General features: G+C 40.0%; 1 protein-coding gene across 8 annotated transcripts in view; it reads right to left on the bottom strand.

Moving 5' to 3' along the window:
* Window positions 1-22,152, bottom strand: part of Pan3 (poly(A) specific ribonuclease subunit PAN3) — a 120,978-nt gene that overhangs the window by 32,611 nt on the left and 66,215 nt on the right. Inside the window, exon 2 of one of the 8 annotated variants that reach the window (XM_085837453.1) lies at window positions 12,865-12,982. The exons of the other annotated variants lie outside the window; for them this stretch is intronic. Coding sequence (XP_085693579.1) covers window positions 12,865-12,928 — 64 coding nt within the window. The 5' untranslated portion in view covers window positions 12,929-12,982. The remainder of the gene's footprint in view (window positions 1-12,864; window positions 12,983-22,152) is intronic. 8 annotated transcript variants of the gene reach the window in all.

Below are 22,152 nucleotides of genomic sequence, written 5' to 3'. Positions count from 1 at the left end.
GTAAATTGAAAGCACATTCTTATAATATTCCTGTGTTTCTTAAGAAACCAAATTCCAGAAATCTCAAGTATGTCACAACATCTCCCCTCTTAAGACATTAACTGTGCTGTGTGTGGTGGGAAATTATAAACAGAGCCATTTTCACTGAAATAAGTGCTTTTTTTTTTGGGTCAGTGGCCAAGGTTTTCAGAAGATCTGTAATTTTTAGTTCTATATTTTTTAACAGTTTTGATAGTTATGTATCCACAGCTTTTGGTTTCCTGGGGAAATATAATCAAATTTTCATCCCCAATGCAAAATTTTTCCTGGCTTCCATTCTAATGTTAACAACATCCTTACAGAACATAGGCTGATGTAATTCTACAGTTTTTTCCATAACCCAGTATCTCTTAGCTGTTATTGATCCTTTCTCATTAACATTCTGAAAATTTAAAGTTTGAGCACTATTGAGTCTATCCCTTTGTCTTATGAACATTTCCTATAAGGTAGGATTAGAGCTTTCTACAACTCCTTGTCCTGTAGGACTGTATAGCACACTGGTAATATATTTTATATTATAATATGCAAAAACTGTTTCAGTTTATTAGAGACCTATGTAGAGCCATGGTCAGTTTGAGTCTGGGAAGGGATCCCCATGATAACCATTACTTAGAGTAAATGTGTAATTACAGAACCAGCCTTCTCAGAACTGAACACAGAGAAGCCCATTAACATCCTGACTATGTATCAAAGGCATGGTAGATTTAGTTTTCCAAATTCTGAAAAATAAACACATCCATTTGCCAGATTTAAATTCTTTGGGTACGTTTAGGGTTAACTCCAGTGTATAATGAGGCTTAATCATATAAGAGACACATAGGACAATTTTTTATAATGTCTTATTAGTTTGTCTCCAAGTAACAGAAAAGGCGCGTTTTTAAGCTCCAGCTGTTTGTATGATGCTTTTCATGAAACTCTGAAGCTTCTAATACACTTCCTACCAACACTGGTTAACTTCACTTCCCTGTGCTAATGGACCTAGCAGACCTGTGTGTGAACAAATCTGGCTAGTATAGAATAATAATTTTTATCCCTGATTGTTGCATCTATAAAAAAAACAAGGTTAATTCTGAATTATCAGGAATAAATTCAGCAGTTTCTATATACAGAGCAATTCTTTCTGTAAACTGAGAGTCAGTAATTATATTAAGAGGTTCAGGAAACTCTAATAATACCATAAGAATGCCATATAACTATGTGTTTTTTTAACTGAGGGATATGGGCTTTGCATTACTTTGCTCATTTGGGTCAACTTCCTTGCATCAGTGTAGAATGCAGGCGCTTCTTTTACAGTATGTGGGAAAACCTTTTTATAAACTGAAGACACTTGCTTGCTTTTTAGGATATCTGTTGTTAATATCTCCCAAATAGTTGCTACAAGTTCTTTACCAATCTTCACTGATTACCTATAATGACAGAATTCCACCAGTAGTGTACGATTTCTGCTGGGTTTGTTCCTGAAAACTGACAGTCTTTTTCTTCCTTTTATGATTAAATCAGAAATGTTTCTATGTAAGTCTTTTCATTTTGTACTTTGTGTGCTAAGAAGATCAATTTCACAGTTACTATCTTCCCATCCCATTCCCATGAGTCTAGTAGGAGAAAAAGTTGAAGGCAAAATAAGCGAAATACAATCACGTTTGGGATCTATGCAATCCACATACGCGTCTGCAGACTCTGTTCTACTAGAGTTAACTCTGCTTCAGCCACTAACAATCTTGGACGATTTCTCTGTAGTTTCTCAGGAGCAACCTGTCACCCACAGCATGGCAGAGTTCTTTGTTTCCTTAAACATTTTCTCTAAAGTATCTTTATCTGAATCAGCCAGCAAAATAGCCATATGATAATGAATAATGGATACAGGAAATTGCCTGCTAATTTTATCTAGCAGTTGTTGCACAAAATACTGACATAAAGTTGGATTCTTTAGCATTCTTTGTTGAAGAACTATTGACTGATATATGTTTATAGGCATTGAGAAAGCAAATTTTTCTTTATCTTGCTCATACAAGGGGTTACTAAAAAAAACCCAGTCTTTTAAATCAATTACTATCATAAGCCATACCTTAGATAATGAAGAAAGGACAAGAATTCCATATTGTAACAAACCCATTGGTTAGATTACTCTATTCACAGCTCTTAAATCTGTTAGTAGTCTCCAACTTTCTGATTCCTTTTTTTTTATAATGAATATTGGCAAATTCCAAGGACTAAGACTCTTCTATCTGCTGAACCTCCAGCTGCTCAGGTGCTGCTTTTTTAGGTCTGGTTGGTTGGTTGGTTGGTTGGCTGGCTGGCTGGCTGGCTGGCTGGCTGGCTGGCTAGTCAATCATTTTAAGGGTAGAGCCACTGATACATCAGCAGTGCACCCTCCCCCACCTCCATAAATTTGGAAACTCAATCTCTGTTATGCCCCATGTTTGGACAATTGGTAGCGTCTGGGTTGTTTTTGATGACACATATCAATACCTTCCCCAGGAATATCTACCATTTCACCACTTATTTCACGATGGGGCTATCTCTGGGACTGCAGGAATATTAATCTGAGCACCCCACTGTTGTAAAAGATTCCTCCCCTATAAATTTATGGGTCAGCCACATAAGGCTTTCCTATTTGACCTCCCAGTCCATCTAACCCAACAGAGACTTTTCCTTTGAAATCATTTATAATTCCATCATACTTTGTTCTATTTATCTGAGATAACTTTCCAATTCCTAGAAACTAAGTATAAACATTTTGAAGAGGCAATTCAGAATTCCAAATTTTTCTGTAAAATGATAAGTTACATCCGCTCCTACAGCAACACCATTTACCTGCAATTTTAATTTTGGCCTCTGATAATTAAGAATTGTTTGCCCTTTATATGCCCCAATATAGGGGAATGCCAGGGCCAAAAGAATGGGAATGGGTGGGTAGGGAAGTGGGGGGCGATATGGGGGACTTTTGGGATAGCATTGGAAATGTAATTGAGGAAAATATGTAATAAAAAATATTAAAAATTAAAAAAAAAAAAAGAATTGTTTGCCAAACACATGTTTTCCAGTACTTCCAAACCCTCTGTTTTTCCCTACTGGAGCAGTGCTGCCTTTGCTGTAGGGAAACAGCAACTGTATCTACCACCTGTGTTAACCTGCATCTCTCTTTTTGCACAGGCCATAATTTTAACTTCTCCTGTGAAATCTTTATAATTCCGGATGTTCAATGAACCCTTGGGACATTAATTCACTCCTTCCTAAGCCCACTCCTAGTGCTCCTAAGGGGAAAGGACCATAAACTCTAATGGTTATTTGATAACATTGAGTTTGGGGGGAGTACGACGTTTATCCGTGGCCAAGTCTAGAGCAGTTCTCCGACAGTAGTGTGCCTTAAAGCTCGAATGGCAAGTAAACGGTTTTTAATCGCATGTTATTCCTCGGCTGAGACTGCTAGTAATTTTTGCTGCAGGGCTCCAAGCTAGGCCCCCAAGGCATTTCCCAAAGGTAAGAATGTCTCTTTTGGATCTAAATTCCTAATCCCAGTGGTAGCTTTCCCTACACTGCACACCAATAATCCCACTACTCAAGAGGCAGACGTGGGAATTCCAGTTCAAGGCTACCTTGTGCCATAGAGCAAGACCCTGTTTCAGAAATCAAAAAAGTAACAAAACTAAAATGCACAAAATTCATGAAAATTCACTAATATAAAGTACTCCAGATAACAACATACAGAGAGTTAAAAAAAACCAACCAAACAAACAGCAACTAATGACTAAAATGAAGGACACAAAAGTGACAAACAAGGTATTTGTTCTTGGAACAGAGTAAGAAGGTTCTCCAAGAGTAAAAAATGTATAAGCATATAATTAAAGAAAAAGCTCTCAGGTCAACCAAAGCAGATCAAAGTCCTGGACCGTAAAAAGGGCTGGATGGTTTTTGTTTTTTGTTTTTTTTTTTTAAAGTCTGAGACAGTTTCAAGCACAAATGTAGTTGAAATTCTACAGAGCCATAATACTGAAAGGGAGAGCACAGCTAAGAGCCATTAAAAACTCTTGCTCAACATGTGATTGCCCAGGAAGCCCAAATCCCTGAGTTCTGCTCCCCAGCACTGAAGAGCAAGTGGGAAAACAGCCTGTGCTTTTTACCTAAGAAAGCCTGCAAATGAAAACCCTTAGTTTGACCACACAGAACACACCATGTCAAGTGTGACGATGGCCCATACCTGTCATCCAAGTCCACAGAAGAGCAGAAGCACGAGGATCACAGGCCAGCGGCCAGCTTAGAGAGCTGCCTGCCTTGTGGGGAAGAGTAATAAAACAAACACAGATGCATCCCCTTTTAGTACCTATTTCATACCACATGAAAAACAGCTTTTAATATCCTAAAAACAGCTAGACCCATGACACTGTAAGAAGAAAACAGGTGTAAGAACCATGTGCCCTTCGGTTGAGCAATAGCCTCACCACGAACAATAAATAAAGACATTTACATGTTCAAAGTGAAACTAATAAGAACTCAGCCATTCGTGTATTTTATAAGGCGCGATCATGGTGGGCAGGCTGAAGTTTAGTCTTTCAATAAAAGAATGCCTAGAGCACACAATAAGAACCAGTGAATTAAACAACTAATCAAGCAATACGACCAGAGATTTCTTCAGAGACAACATACAAATGTCAACCAACCACATGCAAAGAAACACAGTATCACTAGAGACATGAATATCAGACCCACAAGAACATACTGAGCATAGCAACAAATGCTGTTAGTGAGGAAGAGAGAAAGCAGGTCTCATTCCTTCTGGCAGAGATGTAAAATAGTGCAGTCACCTTGACAAAGAGTTTACTTCTTCAAATCGTTAAGCCTTACCATCTGTCTTGGAACCCCACTCCCATGTATATTTCCCAGTAGCAGTAAGAGCTTACGTCCACACAAACACTTGTATATGAATGCCCAGAGCACATGATCATCATCACTGTTCAAACTCGGAAAAAACCTCAAATGTCTCCCATCTGAGAAATGGCTCTGTGAAATATGGAACTTGGAGGATTGTAATGGACATGAACCCACACTACTGTGGGGATCACACAACATTAAGTGAAAGTGGCCAAGTACATAAAGGCCACTTAGTACAAAATTTACATGAAGGGCACAGCATGGCCAAGCCTATGCAGTAGGAAAGCAGAATTAGAGTTCTAAGGGCCATAACTCTTAAGTCGGAGAAGGATAAGAGAAAAGCACAGACCACAAAAGGCACACAGCTTATCTACAGTTCACGGTTACAACTGCCCAACCTAGTGAACACACCAAAGTCAAGTGAGCCGCATGTACACTTAAAGGTCCAGTCTTAGAATAAATATGTAAACTAAACATCGGCAAAAATACTTGATCCAAATCATCCCAGCAGCCCAGCTGAAGGAGGGAGGGGAGCAATGAAATAAAACACACACTAAACCCATCTCATTTACATCAACTAGGGATAAAAAACTAAGATAGGCATAAAAACTTACATATAAACGAGTAGACTGTGGGAAAGTAATTAAATTCTGATGAGATAATTTGAACACAGGTTAGTATCCATGCTTATCTGCTATTCAGATAACAATTCTACCTAAAAAGAACCTAAAAAATGACTCTAGTTCAGCAAAAGTAACAAGATTTTAAAAAAAAAAAAAAAAAAAGGGAAAGTATGCATTGAGAAAGCCGGAAAGCAACACTTAAGAAACACAAACAAAAAGGAAGTCCGAAAAACAAAACAAATGGGGGAGGGTGAGCAATCTTCTGTACCGTGTAGTTTTGCGTGCATGTATGTCTGTGTGAGGGTGTCACACCCTGGAATCGGAATTCAGGCAGTTATGAGCTATCATGTGGATGTTAGGAACTGAATTCCAGGTCCTCTGGGAGTGCAGTGTTTTTAACCACTGAGCTATCTCTCCAGCCCCACAAAAAAATTAGATGTTATTACATCAGTAATAGCAAAAGGTGATCAACACTGTAGTCCTCAAGATGTTCTAGAATTCTATAGGAATTCATCAAGACAACAGGGCTGCTCTTGCAGAGGACCTGGGTTCAGTTCCCAGCAACCATATGGTAGCTCACAACCATCTGTTACTCTATTTCTAGGGAACTCAATGCCCTCTTCCTGGCGTCCATGGGCACTGTTCAAATACAGTATACATGCATGCACACATACATGCATGCACTCATACATACATATACACGCATACATGGAAAATACTCAAACACATAAAATTAGGTAAATGTACCTTTAAAAAAAAGAAACAGGGCACCAAAAAGGAGCTCAAATACACATTAAAAAACCCAAATATTAAAAAGGTGGTAAAAATAGGCTGCAGAAATGGCTCAACAATTAAGAGCCCTGCCTGGTCTTCCAGAGGACCTAGGTTCAATTCTCAGTGCCCAGGGCACAGCTAACAATCATATTAACTCCAGCTCTTGGAGATCCAAAGCAGCATTCTGGCCTCTGTGGTTGCTGCATGCACACTGGGAAAGACCCTTACACAGGAGGGGGGTGTGTGTGATAAAACAAACTTCAGGGGAAATATGACTGAGTAACCAGATGTGACAAGTAGCTAGGCATTGCTAGGTGACCCAGGAAATAAAAGGTACTACCAGATAGTTACTTGAAAAAAACAACAAAGTGATTCCCTGTCATTCCCATCAATCTCAGATGAATACTCAGGAGTTTAAAATGAAAGGGAGATGCTCTGATGCTATTTAAAAAGTGTGTGTGTATCTTACACATTTATACACACAAAAGATAGAAATGTCAAAAAAGATGTTAACTAAAAAAAACCTGTTTGCAGCAGGGCATGGTGGCACACACCTTTAATCCCAGCACTTGGGAGGCAGAGGCAGGAGGATTTCTGAGTTCCAGGCCAGCCTGGTCTACAGAGTGAGTTCCAGGACAGACAGGGCTACACAGAGAAACCCAGTCTCAAAAAAACAAAAAACAAAAAACAAAAACAAACAAACAAAAAAAAACCCACCTGTTTGTAACACTTTATGAAAAGAGTCCCCCAAAGGCATAGTTTTTAAAACTCATTAGGGAATACAGAGTGCTGGGCATGGTGGCTCACTTCTAATCCCAGCTCTAAAGAGGAAATAGCAGTCAGATTTCTGTACTAAGAGGCCAGCCAGGGAAAAATAGTGACCTCAGAACAAACCACACAAAAGAACCAGTGAAAAATGAACATGTTTTACACACACACACACACACACACACTCCCTCAGATATACAGATATGTTTATATACTAATAAAGGAGTGGAAGCTGCTGTTATTTGTGCGTGGTATATACATATTTGTGCATGTTGTAGACACCATAACCACATGTGGTGATCCAAAGTCAATGCCAGTCCACTGACCTTTGTGTCTTCCTCTATCATTCACTAAATTTTATTTTTCAATTTAATTATTGAGGGTGGGCGTTGGGAGAGGGGACATACAGACACACAGATTGCACTTGTATGCAAGTACCTATGGGGGCCAAAAGAGTGTTGGATTCCTTGGGGTTGGGAGTTACAGCAGGTTGTGAGCCACCAGATGTGGGTTCTGGGAACTGAACTCAAGTCCTCTGAAAAAAGGAAATAAGTGCTCCTCACCATTAAGATATCTGACATCTTGGCCTAATTTCTTGAGGCAGGGAATAAATTCACTAAGACTGGCTGACCAGCAAGCCTCTGAGATCCTATCTCTACCTCCTACAACTAGGATTACAGACACATTCCTCTGTACTCTGCTTTTTGAGTGTTTGCTGAGGATCCAAACTCCGGTCTTGAAGCTTGTGTTTAACTAGGGGCCGGCAAGCCAGCTCAGTGAGTATTTGCTACCAACTATGATGCCTGGAGCTCTACTCTCCAGGACATTATAGGGTAAAAAGGTCAGCTAGGCGACTGGCAGTTAAAGGGTCTGCAGCTGTGAAAGCCTGCCGACTAGAGCTGCATCCCTGGAAGCGATGGTAAAGGCAGAGGAAACACCAAGAGTCTCATGAGTAAATGTTAAAATGTTAAGTTATTTTAAATTTCATCCTATGACAACTATAAAAATAGTTTCCTTGGGATGAGTGAGACAGCTTACTGGATCAAAGTCCCCTTGAAAGCACGATAACCAGAGTCTGGTGTCCAGAGCCCATGTAGAGGTCCGGAATCCATCTCAGTGGTATATATGTCCATACACACACATGGAAGGAAGGGAGGGAAATCAAACAGTTTTTAAAGTACTTTTTTTTTCTTTTCTTTTTTTTTTTGGTTTTTCGAGACAGGGTTTCTCTGTATAGCCCTGGCTGTCCTGCAACTCACTTTGTAGACCAGGCAGGCCTCGAACTAAGAAATCTGCCTGCCTCTTGCCCCCTGAGTGCTGGGATTAAAGGTGTGCGCCACCACGCCTGGCAAAGTACTTTCTTCAATGGGAAAAATTTTAAATAGATGTTTCCTCAGAAACAAACGCATCTAAGATCCCCAGAATGATCATCATATAAAACTGGGAAAAACTAATTTTAAAACTGGAAGACAAAAAAGTCAAATGCCCGATTTTATATGATATCAAACTATGAGCCAAGCTAGTAATGTGTGAAAAGATAAGCCAGAAATAAAACTAACATTTACAGAAGATATACTGGCTTTATGTATCTATACAACAGAAAGAGTGAATCAGAGAAATGCTGCCTCTTTACAGACATCAATTAGGATACTACTTGAGAAGAAATCTGACAACAATGTAAAATATCCAAACACAAAACTATAAAAGTTTGTGTAAAGTTTTAAGCTGAATGTGCTAAAGGCGATTTAGAAAAAGAAACAGAGACAGAATTCTCTTCCAAACAGACAGTGCTGTACAGAGAATTCTCTTCACTCCTTGGAAGCTTCGACAATTTATGCCTATAGATGCCAGCCCTCTTTGTCAACACAGGACAAGCTAGGGAACTGTCCCGAAAGCAGAGCAAACCTCTGGTTTCTAAAGACATTTAAAAGTAACACCATCAGAGACACACCAAGAACTCCTTATAAGCAAAGCTGCTTTATAATATCATCCTTAATATATTCCTTCAGTGAATTTAGTGACAAAACCATGTTGAGTCCAAGACACTTCCACACATCCAGGAAGTCATCAGACTGCATTCTGCTCAGCATACAGACCTACTAATAGCGAAGCTTAATCACTGTGATGCAAAATCAACTACAAGAGAAAAAGACACAGTGAGAGTCTAAAGGAATTAATGATGTGTCATGGTGTGGTCCACGAGTACACTCTGCCCCCAGCTATGTGTGTCATTTACAGACAAGGAGAAGCCTATGAAGGCTCAGTGCCCAAGGTTTGCCATATAGACTGGTATCAAGGGTGATGTTCTAGCACAACAGAATTGTAAAGTCTGGAAACAACAGACTATGTAGCAAGCACCACTGCAAAAGAGCTTCTTAGCAAAAACTAACCAGTTGAAGACGACTGGAAAGTTTTCAACACTCTTCTTCTCAGATACTAGCGGCGTAGCAACCTCCCAGGCAGGCCTTTAAGAAGTGCACTTTGAGCCTGACTTCTGCACACCTACCACAGACTGTCTCTGGGACTGCTATCAGCTGAGGAGCACCACTCTGCTCTCCAATGCTTATAACAGAAAAATGAAGAGCAAGGTTCTGGTCTTCCTGTCTGAATACATTTCTCAGGAAAACGGAAGAGAAAAAGGTTTTGTGTATTTGTTTGTTTTTCCAGTCAGGTTTTCCCCTGTGTACTCCTGGCTGTCCTGGAACTTGTAGACCATGCTGATCTCAAACTCACCGAGACACCCCACCTACCACCACTTATTTCTGTCTCCTGAATGCTGAGATTAAAGGATTGTGCTACCACCACCACCAGGCTAGAAAAAGTTAAAAAAAAAGAAAAAATCCCGATAACGAGGTGGGAATACAGTTTGTAGCAGTCTTCACTAGCACAGCATCAAAGGGCCTGAGTTTGAGACAGTACCACCCATCCCCTACCCCACCCCCCCTCAGGTTAGAGACATACATGCTGACTGTAAAAGGCAGCCCTGGGGTTAAATAGAGAGATGGTGGTTAGGAGCACCTGCTGATCTTCCAAAATGCCCATACTGGGTGGGGCTCGCAAATACATGTTACCTCACCTCCAAGGGACCACACAACGCTCTCTCTTCTGGCCTCTCAGGTAATGTGCATGCACACACACACATAATTCACTCACACAGACACACACATATAGATAACAATATTTTTTAAAATATTTAAAAGCAAAGGATAATACTAGAATAAAATATGCAAGAACCTGAACCCAGACTCACATCAGAAATGGGGAAAGGAGAGTTTTACAAGTAATAGCGACTCAATCAATAGATAAAACTGTCTTTTGCTGCCTGACAATTTAAGTCAAAGCAATGTCAATTAAACAGCAGTTACTTGAAACTGAAAACACAAAAGAGTTGTTGGAAGATTCTAACTTACAGGCTTCCGATCACTGTGTTCTGAGATGGGTTCATGACCGATGCCTTGTCCTCGCCTTGCAGCACAGGCCAGGCTTGAACCGACATCAGCCCTCACACCTCTTCAGGCATTTTATGCTTATTCTTTGCATTCCCTTGATAATATCTGTTTTAATCTAGTAATCAATATCAGGATAAACTTAAAATTTTCTAAATTTATAAATCCTTGGTGTCAATCAATAGACACCCCTTTGAGTTATCAATTAATGCAAGATTACTGTTTATAGACTATGAGAATCTAATTCATTAATTAAAGAAAATACTTTTAAAATTCCAATTTAAGCCAAAAGTAGGGGAAGATTCCCCACTCCTTACACACTCCTCAACTACTACTGAGCACAATTCAGGTTTTTACAATCAATAATGACAGAAATGAACTAGTGTGCTAATATAAGCAGTGACCTACACTACACTGTCCAATTTAACCTAAATTTAAATTCTTAGGGACTTTGTAAGATAGTATGCCTAAAAGCAAAAGTTATAGGACAAAAGGAAATACCATAAAACACAAGTGCACTGTCGGATTTCACAGGATATCCCAGGGCCTGAAGCACAGAAGACCCAAACATTTACCTCTCCAAAGACCTGGCCCTCTGTAGGAAGCTCCTTTATTTATTACCTGGTTGGCCCGAAGGCGGATTATTAGGTGCTGGGAACCTAGTTTGTGCTTCAGACAAGGATTCAGGAGGGTTTAAAATTAAGGGGTTTCTGGAGAATCTAAGCAATGTGGATACATTTGATCTTTTCCTCACCAAAATATATGAACCATAGCCCAAAGGATAGCATGAATTGATGAGCTACATTTTACTTTTGAAAAAAGAGGACCTTAGGAACTAGGAATATAACAAATCTCGATTATGTTTGTGGTCATATTTGTGCCTATGAAACTAATTGTAATACTTCTTCAAGATCCATCTATGGGTTCTGTAAGGGGCTTACTAAACTTTAAATTATGATCGGTTTGGTATTCTATTTAAAGCTGCAAAAGGGGATGGGAAAAATAATAAATAGTGAACATAAATGAAGAACTAAGTATCACACAGTATGTGGTCTAGAACTTTTCACTTTCAAGATGATTTTATGCGTAAGAGTGTGCTGTCTGCATTTATGCTATGTGCTCGACATACAAGCAGTGCCTGGTGGTTAACTGCCATAGAGGTGCTAGGAATCAAACTCAGGTCCTCTGCAAAAGTAGCCAGTGCTCCTAACTTCTGAACCATCGCTCCAGTTCCATATAGATGCTTAAACTGTGGATCTATTTACAAGGTAGACTACATAAACAAATCACCCTACCACCAAATACTACCACTGGAACTCATTAGAAAAGGCTAGAATAATATTAGACATTGTTCCACCTAATACATTTTTTTGTTCAATCAAATTCAGTTTTGCAAGTAATTCTTAAAACTGACTTTAAGTATAGTGAGTGCCATGTTTTTGGTCATAATAATAACCATGCCGCAGCTAACACATCCAAAGTTAAACTGTATCTCAGTCCAATTTTTCAAACCGCCATGTTAGGTAACTTAAAACCTCTAGCGTCTAGTCTCAACAATAAAAGATATTGAAAAGAAATTTACCCATTTGCTAGGTTAAAAAAAAAAAGCCACATGATTCCGATTTTTAAATCACATTAGCTTTCACATATCTAAAATTAATCTCAACCACAGTACATTTCAATCCTTCGAAATGACAATCTTTAAGAAAATCAATATGATGTACTGTGCCTAGAAAATTAAAAGCAAAGATTTTTTTCCTTCTGAAGCATTTTTAAACCCTCAGTAACAAATTAAAAATCTATTCAGTTAAACATAATTATTCTCATTTCCTTTAAAAGTCCTTACAAAATTTTCAAGTTTTAAGGTAAAAAAAATACCGTATTATTTTTTTTGACAATTTTGAAAATCACATTGAAACATCAGCCCTAGTCTGCAATACTTAATTCACTGATCTAATAAAATACTTAACCATGAAATCGCATCCCACTTAACTCAACCAGTTTCAAGCCACGAGTGCATATCCTCCCTTTGCAAAAATTAAACATCCAAGTGCCAAAGGTTTACTCAAGACAGCTTATAATCCGTGTGAAAAAAGGGTAATTAGGATTTTTGAGCCGCAAATACCCTATGCTGACCGCTCAGGACATACAAATTCCAATTTCTTCATTTTACAAAATTATTTTATGAAGTTTTGTGATAAAATGAAAACAGAGTCAATAAGAGTATTGATTAATTGCCAAAAATTGATTCCTTCACAAACCCTGTTTTCACAACAGCAACCCCTTGTCATTGGGGGAGTTAAAAGTTGCTGAACTCAACAATCCCTCCAGTTAAACAAACAGACCCCTCATAGAGCTGTCCAACGCTGCCCAAACTATCCATCCTTTAGTCGAATCAGTCTGTTTCATGAACTGTAGGATTTATCTTCAAGTCCAGTGCTGACTCAGAGGGTAGCTTGTTCCCTAGAGAAAACAACCAACAAAAATCAGAACAGCTACTGCTCATAGGCTCTTTCAACACCCAAGTGGAAAGGACATACTTATTGGGTCCAAATAAAAATTAAAAATTAAAAAACTAAAAAAATAAAAGAGAAAGAGAGACAGACAGAGATCAACTTCCTTTCAACTACAGAAGGAGTCAATAACCGAGGGCATCTATATGCCATGGCAATAGCTTGAAGTATTCACTCCAGTAGAGCAAGAATATTAAATAGCCAACAATGTTTATAAGGAAATCTACCACACAGAACCACCTGGCTCTTGATAGAGAGGGCACTGTAAGTGGCATGTACTGTACTACAGGCATCAGGTTATCTTTGAAAGGCTGCCTTAGAATATTACGGTAGAGAACACTAATTTCTCCATTTCGAAGCAGTGGGCATACCCAGAGTAGCTTTGCTTCAGGGGTGTTCCTTAAGCGCAAGGCTCTTCTGCAGTTTATTGCTCTCACTCAAGCTGTGAGAAGAGTTAACAGGCACTCTTCTTCAATTCTAACACTGTGACCTGCCTTCCTTGGTATGTCAGAAACAGAAAGGAGACATGGTCTACATGCAAAGCCCTTGAGCTTGAGAATACAGCTCTACAATGTAAGGCAGCCTTTCCATTCCAACGGTTAGTGGTGTTTATCACAAAAATATGCTACTATGAGTAAGGGAGTCATGGAGATGGGGGGGGAAGCAAAGCCAAAAATGTAAAGAAACCCAACAGCTCAAACTAATTCCAAAACACTGAAATGACCAGAGAAAAATCATAAAATTGACCAGCACAACTTTTCATGTATTATTGTGTGTGTGTGTGTGTGTGTGTGTGTATATGTTGGGGGGAGGGGTGGGTTCCTACATTTATGTCTGTGTACCATGTGCATGCTTAGCATCCTCAGAGGCCAGAAAAGGGTTATAAACTTCCTGGAACTGGAGTTAGAAGAAGTTGTGAGCCACCACTTGAGTGGTGGGATTGGAACTCATGTCCTTTGGGAAAGTAGCAATTGCTCTTTAACTGCTGAGTCATCTCTACAAGCCATAATTTTCCACCTTTAAAAACTTTATCAGTGTTCATATGTAATCATGTATGTAAACATAATCAAAAGAACTGTCCTCATTTCCATGTCATAATCTCAGTGCCTTAGATCTCTAATTTGTGGCAGAAGATATATTGGTGACTTTATCCTGAAAGCTGTACTCATTAAAAATAGGCGCCTGGCATTTGAGCCAATTTCTTTTCCAGGATTTTATTGAGTCATCATTTTCCCAACTGGTAATGAGTATGGAGATGGCTAACAAGCCAAGAGACCTTTGAGCCAATAAAGGGTTTGTGTTATGTATGATCTCTGGGAAGTGACTTGTCATTCCTGCATTCCGATTCAAATGAGGAAGCTCTCCGGTGAGGTGCTAAGACCTCCCAGTGCCTTAATGGGTATGGTGATGTTCCTCCTATCAGGGAAACAGGCCTTCTTGGCCAGTGGTTTTCAAATAGTATTTAGTATTCACAGGCTTCTGTGAGAGCTTCTGGACTCTCCTCCGCCAGTGCTCAATTTAAATTTTTGAGCTGTTTTCCCACTATTTACTACATCAGCAAAACATAAATGCAGGCTATAATTAGTTTGCATTTGTATTTTAAAATACTGACACCAATATAACTTGTGCTGAGCTGCAGTGTTTTCATTCACACCACAAATATTTAAAGGCTTGCCTGCTCGGCAGCATTGTACTTTACATACACAGTTACAACTGTGAGGGGATAATCCTAAATGTACAGATACTCAGAAGAGAAGCACACACAGCTCGTCCACAGACCTATGGTGTTCCTATGCCAACCACATGTAAACAGAGAGAGGGAGGCTGAGGAGTTCCAGAGCAAATGTTACCGCTCACCCACAATCTCAAGCTACTATTAAGCAAATTAACCTTAGCCTCATCTAAGTATCTGTGGGAGTTAGTGTAATAAATTTGACCCTGTACAAGCCAATTCTGTCTAATTTCAAATCTTGAGGCTATATACAGACTTCGTTTGAGAGCGCTGCTTGGAAACCCTTCTGAGCTCTAAGTGCAATTTTGATTTACAAATTCCCAAGAGGCAGAGATACAATGGAAGGCTTTGCTGCCATCTCCTGCTGCAGGTGCTCCAAGGTCCCTTCTTAACTCTCTCCTACCAGTTCTCACAGTTCTGAAACTTTGGGGGCTTCGTATACAATGTATCCAACTTTGAGGAATTAAAGGCAAAACTGTTGAAGATATAAAAGAGAGGTGATCATGTACTTCTTGCTTTCCATATCACACACCCTGTTTTAAATAACAGCTTGAAAGGTGAATCAAAAAGAAAAGCCATGGGCACTGTCAAAAAGAACTATCCATATGAACTAAATATTGGCTGGTGAGAATTTTGCTAGGGAAATATTAGAAAAATATGAATGTACAGTATGAAAGTATAACTTAGTGGTGGAAGACGGGAAGGAGGGAGGGGAGGGAGAAAGGGAGGGAGGGAGAAGACAGACAACAGGCAGCTTGACTTTGCCTTGGGTATTCCTAAGAACCTGGAACTCATGATCAGCACTTACGGGTAATGGCTACTGCAAACAGAGAATCCTATTCCAAGCCTAGCGCACAGCTCAGGACCATGCCTAAACTACAATTTTCTTAATGTAAATCAGACTACAGAATTTGTTTGTTCTGTTTTTTTTTTTTTTTTTGAAAGTTCACTGACTAAGGTAAAACATTTTAAATTTAGATTAAACAGAAAAAAAAGTTCATAAGTTCTCAACTATGAGGGTTCTTTTACTGTGTTTGGGTGGTTGGTTTTGAGACAGGTTTCTCTGTGTAGCCCTGGCTCCAACTCAGAGCACTGTCTACCTCTGCCTCCCAAGTGCTAGGTTTAAAGTCATGCACCACAATGCACAGCTCAACTGTGGATTAAACTGGTGTCAGTGGTGGTGGGATGAAAGCACACCTTTAATCCCAGCATTTGGAAAGCAGGCAAGTCTCTGTGAGTTTGAGGCCAGCCTGGTCTACAGAGCAAGTTCCAGACAGTAAGGGCCACACAGAGAAACTCTGTCTTGAACAAACAGACAGATAGACAGACAAACAGAACACCAAAAGAATAATCAAAACAAACTGCACCCATCCTCTAAAATTCATCTCAAGTATTTTCTTTTCCATAAAATTTTATTACCTGCACATATGGTGTGGAGGTCAGAGGACAACTTGAACTTCCTGGGGGTTAATCTCAGGTCACCAAACCTGGCAGCAAATTAGCCACGGAGGCATCTTGCCAGAGGCAGAACAATAAGCAAAGTCCAGAACAGAGGGAGGTTTACCTGTTTGAATATACATTCTTAAAGAGCAGAGTGCAGGCTCTAGTACAACCCATATGAGGTAGACAAAAGGAGACTTTGTTAGAAAAGAAAGTGGTCTCCAGTGGCTACTTTCTGGACATTACTAGTGGATACTGGAAACTAGGGGCAGCATTGAAGCTTTTAGTTTCACATCTCTGCCCTCTTCATAAAGCTCACACTGTACACTGTGGATGGAATTCACACAGCTTAGTGAGACAGCAACGTGATCCACAATTCCTTCCTCCTGCACAGCCTCACAGGCATTTTCATTCCGACTCTAGATCTTTATCGATCCCATTGTTTGTTTCTTAAATTGAGAACTCTCACAATTTCTCCTTGGCCCATGTCATACCTTGTGCTCTGGAGTCAGTAAGTGTATTAGGGATCAGTTGAACACACTTCAATATTCACACAGATAGATCTCTTCTACATGACCAATGCACAGATAGTATATAAAGAGGGGACCTGATGGGACACAGCAAGATGCAGGGATATTTCATTTTACCATTCAGAATTCAAAACTTGTCAACTAGTTCTGGAATTTATAATTTCACAGTTTTATATACACATTTGACTAACAGATCAGAAATTGGATATGCTGGGGACTGTTAAAAATTTACATAAATTTTAGTTTGAAAAATATTTAGTAAGATCCTGTTACAAGGAAAGGTATATGTTCCGATAGTATAAAGATCCCTCCCAAAAGATTCCTCATTCAAATTTAAATAAAATGAATCATAAATAAAAATAAAAGTTTAAACAGTTCAGAGAAGAAATGAACAGATAGTATGATCAAATACAGAGCCAAAGCACAGGGGAATTCTGCAAAGACTCTACCCCAAGGAACTGGATGTACCTATAGAAGGTATACACAGCCAAACAGAGTGCAGCAGAGAAGAGTGGCTGGGCGGGGTGAAGGGCAACCAGCAAACAGACTGCAAAGGCTGCTATAAGTAAGAGTGCAGCCTTTACTGCCCGAAACCCTTTCTATAAGTCACGTTGAGATGATCAGAAAAGAAATAAGGTGCTAAGGTACTAAGTGAGAAATTAAATTCTTAAAATTAGAGTGGGTACCAGTCAAGAATGCACTGGCTTTTGTTTATTTGTGTGTTTGTTGTTATAAACAGTGTTTTACTCACTACTACTAGGATCTGGCCTGGAAATCACAAACCTACCCCAGCCTTCTTGTGGGTGGTCCTGGTGCTGCTTATATTTTGGTGTTAATTCTGCTCCCTCAAGAGGGGCTGCTCCAACGAGGAGTAGATCACGTACTCAGGTGATTCCGTGTGAACCTTCTCCCCATTTTAACTAGTCAAATAAAGGCGCCTGCAATTGGGCAGTGAAAGGGAAAGATGAGGCTGGAGGTTTTAGGGACTGGGGGGGGGGGGGGAAGGAGAAGACAGAGGAAGTGGAGGTGGAAGGAAAATGGAACTAAACTGGATGACCCAGAGAAGCCACAGGAGCAAGGGATCTCATAGCTGGGGAATAGAATAGTGTAGTGGTAAATCTGCCCAATCTAGGCATACAGTTTATAAATATCATAACTGAGTTGTGTGTTTTACACGGGCCTATTGGGATTAGAGATTACTGCCATACCTTTCTGATGGCTCGGATTACAGCCTTGTACTACCATGCCCAGAAAGAAATGTACATTTGGGGCAGGGGGGCGAGGAGAGAAAACTTGAGCTTAAGTGCCTTTTAATTGGACAAAGCGGGGAAAATGTGGGTATGCTGCTCCTCTGTAAATTGTGCAAAGATTAGAGCCATGTTAATTTTCATAAGATATCAATTAGGTCTTTATAGCACTAATAGTTCAAAGCAATAGTGCCTTCTTACTGAATACTAGTTTAAATTATTAAAGTGGAGCAGAAAGAATTCGTTACATATTGCATGTAAAACAAACACTTCCCTCTTTTGGAGGGGGACATGCTTCCCCACTAACTTTAGTATATATAACAATTGTACAACAAGACCAGTCTAAACATCTGCTTAAAAGCTTGTACACAAACCTGCCCTCTGATATATTATATTACTCATATAATTCAGAATCATTTTTAGTAGTTATATATGAGAAGCAAAAAACACTTGGGCTAACTTTAACATCCCCAAATTTTCAACTTTTAAAATATTGGGGATGCGTTAATATTTACTTTAATGACATTTAGTTTAATACAACATCTGTGGTGAGGGGGACACAAGCCGTGTGGATGCAGAGAGGAGAGCACCTGCTCTTCTCCTCAGCTCTTCACCACTGTGTATTCTGTGACAGGGCTCTCTCTGAACTTGGAACTCACCAAAGGGCTAGACAGACAAACTGGGCTGCAAGGCAGAGGCGTCTGTCTCTGTCTCCCAGTGCTGGAATCACAGGAGCGTGTGAATCCTGCCCAGGGTGTAATGAGTGCTAGAAACCCAAACTCAGATACCAACTTTATCCACTGAGTCCAAACTCCAGCCCAAACACAAGCGGTTTTCTATTTCAAATGTGTTCTTTTCATAGAAACAAAGAGAGAAACATAGAAACCTAGAAGAAGAAGAAGAAAAAAAACAACTCAGGAGCTCTCACAACAGAGATATTAGATAGATTTCAGAAAGAAAATGTGTGCTTGGAAGACCATGAAAAAAAGCCAGTATCACCTTTACTCTGACCAGATAAAAAGTTAAAAACACAAAATCTCTAACATAAGAAAATCCATACAATCAAAGAATATTTCTCATTTATAGGAGAAAAAAAATCACAATCCCAAGAATGAAGGTATTACAGGAAACAATATACTTGAGAAAAATCTCCAAAACTTGTACTTTTTATCTAGAGAGATGGTCTTGCTGTTTAGTTAGCTAGCCTGGAATTGGTGATCCTCCTGTGTTAGCCCAGGCACTGGGCTTGTAAGCATGAATCACCAAACTCAGTGCAGAACCAACTGTTAAGTAACAAGGGGGAGTGAGGATGTAACTCAGGGAAAGCACTTGCCTAGCAGAATGTAAGGTCCTAGGGCCACTCCTTTAGGCAGTAGAAACAAGCAGGCAGTGCAGGGTAGTGTACAAAGTACCTAACAGAATTTAAATTTAAAATATGAGTACACAAGCAATAGAGGAGTAACATATTAAACAAGGACAGAAAACTCTAGCCATGAATAGTATTTTAATTCAAATTAAGATTTATTTCGTCATTGTTAATTTAAGAAAAGGCCTTCAAGGAGTGTGTGGGCATGCCAATGGGCTCACAAGTGGAGTTCAGAGGATAGTTGTGAATAATTGTTTTCTCCTTCCACCAAGTCAGTCCCAGGCATCAAATTAAGGTTTTTGGATTTAGCACCAAGTCCCTTTACCTACTGGGCCATCTTGCTAGCCCTAAAATAACTTACAAAATGTAAATAATTTTCTATTGTTAAGGCACACAGAATCTTGATTCACAACAGAACAATGCTGGATCCAAGACTTTCCAGGGTTTGTGGTATCTGATTACATTCTTATTTTGAAACCCTTTAATAGCCAAATGAGCAGCTATCAATTAATCAGTAAATCAAGAATTAAAAATTATGAAATGAGACCATAAAGATAAACTTTGTTAGGAGCTGGAGAGATGGCTCAGTACTTTAAGAGCACTGACTGTTCTTCCAGAGGCCCTGAGTTCAATTCCAGGCAACCACATGGTGGCTCACAACCATCTGTAATGGGATCCGATGTCCCCCTCTGGTGTGTAGGCATACGTGCAGGCAGAACACTATATATACATAATAACCAAACAGATGCCAGGTGTGATGACACAGGCACTTGAGAGGAGGCAGCAAGACTACTGCAGGCCTGAGCAACGCCAGCCTGAGGGACACATACCAAGATCCCTGGGCCTTGGGGAGAAGAGGCAAGGGTGTCTTTCACATGAAGCAAATATAAACAAAAACTAGAAAATGTTTCATATTAATGAGGTGTAGCTACTTACTAATGGTCATTACATCATATGAAAAGTGGTATTTCTGGGAGACACAAGCAGGCGAGTTTGAGGCCAGCCTGAACTACAAAGCAAGGTCCAGGAAAGCCAGGGCTAGGGAGAGAAACTCTGTGTTAACACACAGATGAAATGAAACAACACCAGACAACTGCCCACCCCACCCCGCAGTGATAATTGCTTCTACACCTTCTCAGAGCTTTGTTAACTTCCCTAAACCATCAAAAACAAACACACACAAACAAAAACCTTTCATAGGAGATATGGGAACGTGGCCAAAATAAGTGCAAGTTAATCTATGTCTGGTTTTCCTGTTAATAGCTTTTAAAGCTGGTTCATATGACCATACTTCCCTTTGGTTAAACTGCATCAATGACAGAAAAGATACATGGGCGTTAGAAACACCCATGTATGAATTCATAAAGTGATTATGAGTCCTAAAGCTTCCTCCTATCCTGAACAACGAAAGTCCTATATTGTCCACTCACAGCATTGACTAGCCCAAGTTGTATCAGTCGTGTACTTTTCAGCAGTGTATGGTGGAGATGCCCACCCATAGGATTACTTTCCTTCCGACATCGCCATATCCTGATCTTCCCTTCGACCTAACAAGGCCTGCCCTGTAAACAGCAGAATTACTTCAGCCTTCACCCTCACAACGTTGTGTATAACACAGACATTAACCAACCCTATAGTCCTGCGTCACTCACCACCTGGCTCACAGCCCTTTATGCACACCTTCCTTTGCCTCTAGTGCTTGAAAAAAGCAGAGAAAGGCCCGGGCGTCCTCAGACTTGCCCTAAGACCTGAGATGACTGAGATGACAGGCTCTCTCTCCTGTGGTCTTTTCACTGGTAGCACTTACATTACTTCAAAGGAACATCAGAACACAGTGGGGGGCTTGCTTCAGCAGGAACAGCTAAGACTAGACTGTACAGCAAAAATGGGCATGCCCCACACACGTGTGAGAAACCAGCCTCACCAACATAGGCATGCGTGTTTTCTCTCACAAGCCGAATCTAGATTTTACAGTAGTAGAAAGGTAGTGAACTGGGGAAAGGACAGGAAGGCAGGAGAAGTAACAAACGTAAAACTCTTACTTTGTGCACTAGTACATAAAAAGATGAAGTGTTAGAATGAGCACATGAAAGGCTGGATACCACATTCATTTCTGGAAGCAAAAGAACCATTTTTTTTTTTCTTTCTCAGTTCATGTAGAGGTAGCTAGGTCAGTTATTGTAGCTGCTTTGATAGTCTTTTATCAGCAAAAAAAGGAGATAGAAGTGGGTTACAAAATTAAAATACAGGCTCAAAATACTTAAATAATACTTCAAAGTTGTCAATTGTAAGTACTTTGCATCGAAAGAGACAGAAGTGTAGCACGACTACTTAAGTAGTGTAACGTTGATCCTGACTGGAGAGAGGCCACAGGTCTAAGCTTTCCCACGTACTCTTCCACACGCAGCTTCTGGCTGACTAGAGAAATGTTGAGAAGAGATTTGAACACCTGCCCTCAACTATTTTATAACCAAGAAATGCACTTCTGTTCTATGTAGTCTCCGCATTGGGGAAGTGTGTCTACAGCTAAACCCACACTACTGTGACGCAAGATGGCAGAGCAGTTACCTGAAGCATCATCTCCATCCTACTGATCCACATAGTTGTTTCAATAGCACGTGGGCATACCGCCCCACCCCCAACAAGTGACCACTACTAGTTACTAGTTTCAGAAGCAGTACTCTAAACATGCGCAGCACGTGCAGGGGGCAATCTCATTTTAGTAATGTCAGTGTGTACAAGGCTCATGACCAAATAACCTAGAACTAAGTGCCCAGGATAGCCCTCCTCCCACAGCAGAGGTGC

This window comes from Mus caroli, unplaced genomic scaffold (assembly GCF_978045245.1).
Source record: "Mus caroli unplaced genomic scaffold, Mus_caroli_1 scaffold_4, whole genome shotgun sequence".
In the NCBI taxonomy this organism is placed as follows: Eukaryota; Metazoa; Chordata; class Mammalia; order Rodentia; family Muridae; genus Mus; species Mus caroli.
The sequence above is the reverse complement of the archived record's forward strand: the minus strand, read 5'-3'. Positions and strand labels throughout refer to the sequence as shown.